The 7,215-nt window shown below is 32.2% G+C and overlaps 1 protein-coding gene across 1 annotated transcript; it reads right to left on the bottom strand.

Moving 5' to 3' along the window:
• Positions 1-258: 258 nt before the first annotated feature.
• LOC104907596 (photosystem II 10 kDa polypeptide, chloroplastic) lies at positions 259-3,379 on the bottom strand. Its single transcript, XM_010696550.4, has 5 exons — positions 3,113-3,379; positions 1,184-1,242; positions 985-1,040; positions 679-731; positions 259-552 (listed from the first exon to the last, which is right to left on the bottom strand). Exons 1-5 carry the CDS (start codon positions 3,267-3,269, stop codon positions 458-460), a joined length of 420 nt encoding a protein of 139 aa, XP_010694852.1. The 5' UTR covers positions 3,270-3,379; the 3' UTR covers positions 259-457.
• Positions 3,380-7,215: the final 3,836 nt, after the last annotated feature.

Raw genomic sequence — 7,215 nt, 5'->3', positions numbered from 1 at the left:
AAAAATAAATATTAAGAAAATGAAGGTAAAACTAAGTCTACATTATCTACTCTAAACGAGCAAGCGAGCTAATCGAGCTCGAGTCGGCTTTCAAGCCGAGCTGCAAAAAAAAAAATTAACGAAAGCAAGGGCTTAACTAGTTTCCAAATCGATCGAGCAGGGTTTGCAAGTTTATGAATCGAGTCGAGCAGGGCTCTGTTCGTGATCGACTTGCTCGATAAGCACCCCTACCAACATATCAATATTTGTGTTGTAATATGCACCAAACAAAAAAACTACATGAGTTTATTTCTTAAACTAGCAACACAATTTAGAAGTAGTAGCTTGAAATGTGGCACATATCCAGATTACAAGATACAAACCAATGCACAAGTATTTTACAACATTTACTCTTTATAAATTAATTGGCTATCCAAGAGAAACTTAATATTTTTATAGAAACAATACTAAATTTTGTTTATGATGCCAAAGCACTTGTGCTGTAAACAAGTAGAGCACCACCAGCAAGAAGACCAACAAGAGTAACAGCCCATATAAGTAGACCAGTGGTACCTAGAATTTTTTTTCCAGTAAACAGAAAGTTAATTAACATTATATAGAGAAAGTAAAACAATGATTAAACCATTTTTTAGCTTATATAGGAACAAATGAAATTCAAATATTTATAAAGAAATATACCGCCAACGTAGACATCACCGCTAGGTGACCACTCATCTCTGTTGTAGATTGGACTGCACATAAATGAGTGTAAGATAAGAAATTGCTAACATAAAAAAGTGGAATAATTTTTTTTAAACGTAAGAAAACAAATTAGAAAGTAAAATCTATATAAACACGTACACAACATCAACTTTATAATAAACGCTAGCTCAATTGGGCAAAAGGCGTGTATAATGGTTATATAGCTTTTACGAATTTGTGATTTCCTTGGTTAGTTTGTTCTATAATAGAGTTATTAAAGAAGTAAAGGTTAATATTTCTAACCTGTAACCATCAACATTGGCACCATATTTGTCGACAAACTGGTACACTCCCTTACCCTGCATTCACAAAAAAACCTATAAGTGCTAGCAGAAATATAAGAAGAGTTTTGCTAAATGCCACCTTCCTTTTTTTTTTTTCTACTAACGCCCACCGAGCATTTTCGACATACAAAAAAAGAGATAAAAATAGACGCACTAACCGTTGGCTTCCTTCCAGATGCATCAACACCATTCCTTAATTCCATTCCTCCGCCAAGTCCTACAATAATTCGCAATTAAACCGTTATGGACATGAGACATCCAGTTAAAATGCTTAAGTTTATGATAGTTTGAAAAGTGTTGCGTATGCGTAAAAGATGGAAAATTCAAAAGTAGCGCAAAAATTTTAAAATTGAAAGTTAAAGCCTTTTATAATTGAGGCTGGGTCGTCTTTGATTTGCTTGTAATAAAAGACCTTGCTCGGCAAAAGCTGTTGCCTTTTCAGTTGTACTTATCAGTATATCATATCACTTGGTCTAGCAAGATTTTCACCTTTTATTGCATGTTGCATAGCACCTTCACCTTTTATTATTGTTTTTCTTGTATGTTCTCTTTGGAGAAATAACCATATCAATGTTTATAACAATGCTAGTTTATTTATTTTCAAATATCTAATATTCTTTATAAATATCAAATAAATCTATATTCGTATATTACTTTGAAGGTGAAATATATTAAATGCTAATGTAAAACCAAAAAAAAAACATATACTATTCAATGAAGTTTCATTAACGATAGAGTTAGGAAGAGACTTCTATTATTAGACCATGAAATTCACTTAAAGGAAAATTTAATATTCAAGAAGTATCTTATTAGACCATAATAGTGAAACTCTAACTTACTGAACCAAAAGTGATTGAATAAAACTTGTTAAACTATTTTCAAAGTGAAGAATTATTAACTCTACTTTGTTTAGTCCATCATTTTTGAAAACATAAAATATAAGGGGTTATTTGGTTAACATTATTTAACATAGGAAGTTAGAAATTCTAGGAATCGGAATTGTTTGGTGTTGTTTGGCTGACAAATTCATGGAAAGTAGAAATTCCTAGGAAGTTCTACTTCCCACAAAATGGAGGAAGTTACTTACCTAGGAGGACCTAGGTAAGTGGAAATTCCCATGGGATCGGAATTTTCATTTCCCTTCAATCACCAAACAACATCTAGCAATTTCTAGGAAATACAATTACATGAAAAGATAATATTCCAAGGTATTTGCACTTCCTATTATTGAACCAAACGAGCACTAAAAAAATAATATCAATTGGTACATATGTTGAACTACTAAACTACATAACATTACTACGTCGCCTATCATATTATAATATTACTACCTAACATCTAGCTTGTATAAAGAGAAAGCATATGAACAAAAAAAAATTAGCCCTTGTTGGACGCATCTAATAAATCCAAACATCTATAGAAACAAATTATACTAGTTTGTTGGACACCTCTTGTATCAAATTAAACTAAAAAGCCATGTAATCAGACTCTTATTTGCATCTTCATGTCTAAGGTTATAACTAAATTAGCTTAGACATAAGGACCAAAATTTGTGCAGTATCATTCATATTATGTACCCACAAGAGTTACGTAAAACAAGTTTGATCTTGTTATCTCAATTTTTTTTCCCTATTGCTAAATAAACTATTTTTTTTAATTTATAAATATCCTCTAAAGTTAGATGACTTCTCACATATGAGGACAACTCTTTTCAAGAATAATATAATCGATATAACAAGTATAATTGATTTAAAGTTAAAGAAGTTAAGATTATGATCTGCAAATTGCAAAACCTATGTGTACAATTACAATTATATGGATAACACATAAAAAAAATATTAAAGTCAAAGCTACTCCTTAAAAACAGAGTTAAATTCAACTTTAACCTTTGTTTTGATTCATATGAGTATTATTTTGTAATTATATTTCATCTATCTGCTTTGAGTATGAACAACATTGATAAAGCATCATAAAGAAGTACATAAATAAGAAACAACAGACTTTTTCTTTGTCGATACAATGTAAGCATTAAATTACAATAAAGTTCAACACAAAAATTAGTCATAGAAAAAAAGAGAGAGAGATACCCAAGGGCTTGTCAGTCTTGATCTTCTTGACACCACTAGCGCGAACAGTGAAGGTGCAAGATCTAGTAAGGGAAGGTAAGCCTCTAACTGCTCCCTTGTTGTCAACAGTGAAGGGAGAAGGTTTCAAGCTCAAAGAAGACATCACTGAGGCTGCCATTATTTTCTCACTCTTTTTAGTTAGATACTCTTTGTTCCTCGTTAATTATTTTTTAGTAGATTCTTTGTGCTCCCTTTCTGATCACCCCAGCTTCTAACTTCATTGCATTATTAGAGCTATAACGTTACCATGTACAAAAAATGGTGATTATGAATCTTACACGTGGCCCCTCATATGTGGTTGTGTTTTGGATATGATGTTGCTAACATTATCAGAAATCCCACTTCTTTCGTTTTCTTCTCACAATTTATCTGCTATGTTATGCGTGAATGTTAGCCATATGCTTAAAGCTTGATTTTTGCTCGGCCCCACCTTTAAATAAGAGTTTTTTTATATTAGGAAATTAAGTCAGTTCAAGGGCTAATCCCTACAAGGCTACTAGCCTGTAGGAAACACCAACACATTAGCTGGTAATAGCATGTTAAGAAAATACCCCAGCATAATGCTGGGGATAAAGATCGAACCCCTGAGACGCTGACCTCAAAAGCCAAGAGGGAGCGCTCTACCTACTTGAGCTAGCTCCTATATATCCTTCTTTAAATAAGAGAATGACTTTAAGCCAATGGACTTTGGGGTTGAATTATAAAATAACATCTTTTAGTCATTATGCAGCCCAAAAGAAATGGATAACAATAATCTCAATTATGGGTCGTTCGCTTTATAATGATCTCAACTTTTATTTATTTTAAAATAATCCCAATTATTGTGAGAGGCTTACAAAAATATATAATAACCTAAAAGAATCAATTTAGCAAGTTTAAAAAATATCATGTAACACCCCGATAATTCTCTTTTTCTAGAAAATACTTTTATAATAAACCTTAGAGAATTACTCAGGCATTATCGCCCGTGTGATAACGTTTCGGCTTACTCAGAATTTTGCAGCGAAAAATAACTTTCTAAAACAACTTTATTAAAACTTATGAAACCAATAACAATGTCAGAAACTAAAACACACCAACTTAAAACTATTGTCTAAAAACATAAGCTCCTAGGAAAACAACTTAAATGAAACTAATAATATAAGAGTCTCTCCATTCCAGATTCCCAATGAGATGCATCTGCGAACCTGTAATGTCAATGTCGTCTCAACTCTGCTCCCCCGAAGGATCACCACAGGATCAATAGGCAAAGCCATGATCACAAACACAACAAGCACGTAATCAGCAAAGCTGAGTACTACATATCAGACATACATAATCCTAAACATGATACTACAAAAATATAACTTGCAGGATAACAATAATAAAACATATAATAATCTGCAGACAACTCTTACTGAACTAGACTCTAAACTTTATTTATTTCTTTAAATGGAATAGTTATTGGACGAGTTGTCTCAACCTGAAAATAGGAAATATGGGGCTACCACATATTCCAAAATGACCTCGATATCGAGGAACTTTGAACTAATGAGGAATGGTGATCAATCCAATCCTAGAAAAGCATGGGCTACCACCATGTACTCCAACCCTTAGTGTAACTCTAGACGTGCACCAGTCTAAAGTCTATAACCTATTTCGTTTCACTTTACGTTGAATATATTTTATTACTTGTATTGACACAACAAACAAGCAAACACATAACTAATACTCAACATCATAACAGAAACCTTTTTATCTTTGGATTAACAAGTGATCACAACTCATCAATCAAGACTCCTTTAACTTCTTTTTATACTTTACTAACTTGCTTGTTGAACCTAGCCAACAATAAACTTTACCTTTATATAGGTATAACTTGTACTTACCAAATAAGATCCACGGTTCTTATAAGATAATAATAAATACTCAAGAATCCATGTAAAACATGATTCAATCTAACTTACATTAATTCACTCACGAATTAATACATAAACTTGACTTATCTGCTTACATCAAACTTCCATACAAACATTTATACTCATAAATACTTCTAGTTTACATGTAGCACACAGGCAAATAACATGTAAAACAATTCCAGTAAATCATATATATGAACAAATAGAGTCTATACATGATACAATAAAAAAACGTTCTTAGATCATGCTTCTAAATCATATAGCACGTAGACAATGTACGTACCTTGTATAAACAAATCTGTAGGCCACTTTTACGCTCTAAAAGTCTCCTACTACGAAATCTCCGCCTAGAAAATAAAATAATGAAATAAATATCTCGTACTAAAAATTTACAGCAACTTTAAAACGATCAAAACCCCCTTAAAGGTGTTTTAAAATCGTTTTTACGTACCAAACTTCCGTTATTTTTAATCCCTAGTATAGTACAACTATTCTAGTGATTAAAATCATTTAAAACCCTTAAAATACTTATTTTCTGAAATTACAGTTTATAAAATTTAATAAATCTTCTGAAAATATATTAATACATATAAAATTATATACTAACCAAATCTCATGATTTATACTTTATAAATATAGTTTCTAGTGATTAAAACCTAAAAACTATAAATTTCATGATAAAACTGAAATAAACTTAACTATAAAATCTGGAATTTATTATACTAATAACATAATGGCCGAAATATTTTTAGGCATATAAAACAGTAATTTAAATCATAAACATGCTAATTAATAATAAAATAATATAAAAACTAGTACTTTAATGGAATCTTAGAGAGGAAGAAAAGAAAAACAACCACAACAATGGAGGAGAGGAAAGCCGGACAACAGTAGCCACGGAACAAGAAATAAAACCGGCGGTCAAATTCTTGGCTCCAACAAAGTTTTGTGATGTTTCTTGTTCAACAAGAAACGTTACTTGAAGAAAAAGAAACGAAATTTTGAGGAAAATTAAGAATGGCGCACAAAGGAGAAGAGAGAAGGAAAGAAAAGCGCCGAGTGAGAGAGAGGAGAGAATCACGTGGAAGAGGAGAGAGAAATAAAGTGTGTAGGGTAAAATTTGGGTTTTTAGGATATTTAAATAGAGGTTTTTCCTTTTGGGCTTAGGAAAAGAGATTTTAATAAATGAAACTTTGATGACTAATAAGATGGGCTCATTAGGACTTTAGTCATCAAATAACCCTTTCCCTTTTTATCACTTTTGGGCTTTCGATTCCATTAAGCTTCCTTTTCAAATACGCTTTTAATAATTAAAACTCTTATTAAAACATGCTTAATTAAAACATTACAAATTTTATTAAGCTATGAAAAATATTTTTAGCTGACTTTAAAATAGTCAACCCTTTTTAAAAATCAAATCATTTTCCAAACTCATTTGGATTTAAATATAACTACATAAATACTTTAATATATTTATGAAAATTCTTTAAAATTGTGGGGGATTACCCCCTCCTTAAAAGAATTTTCGTCCCGAAACTTAACACAAAACCCTCGTACTTTCTTATGCGGAGACTCTACCTCTTTTGCACTAACATGTGCAACTTGCCCGACATAGGCATACATATGCATGAAAATCTCATAAAAATAGACAAAAGCGCGAAATTTATCGCATTCTACCCCCCTTAAAGAAAACGAGTTACGCCCTCGTAACTCACCTCAAGGAATAGATCTGGATACTTTTTCTTCATATCCTCTTCGGTTCCCACGTTGCCTCTTCTGACTCGTGGTTAGACCAAAGAACTTTGACAATATGAACATCTTTGTTGCGCGTACTACGCACTTTCCTGTCGAGAATCTTGACAGGTCTTTCCTCATATGTGAGGCTACTATCTATCTGAATTCTTTCAGGTTCTAACACATGACGCTCGTCAGGAATATATCGCTTAAGTTGGGAGATGTGGAATACATCATGCATCTTTTCAAACTCCATTGGCAATGCCAATCTATAAGCTACTTTCCCAATGCGCTCCAAAATCTCATATGGGCCTACATATTTAGCGCTTAGCTTGCGCTTTTTCCCAAATCTCATAACGCCTTTAGTGGGTGATACTTTCAAGAATACTTTATCACCTACAGCAAACTCATCTTCGCGACGTTTTAAATCTG

This window comes from Beta vulgaris, chromosome 4 (genome assembly GCF_026745355.1).
Source record: "Beta vulgaris subsp. vulgaris cultivar EL10 chromosome 4, EL10.2, whole genome shotgun sequence".
Taxonomy (NCBI): Eukaryota; Viridiplantae; Streptophyta; class Magnoliopsida; order Caryophyllales; family Amaranthaceae; genus Beta; species Beta vulgaris.
Note: the sequence above shows the minus strand (reverse complement) of the source record. Positions and strands in the feature narration are given on the sequence as shown.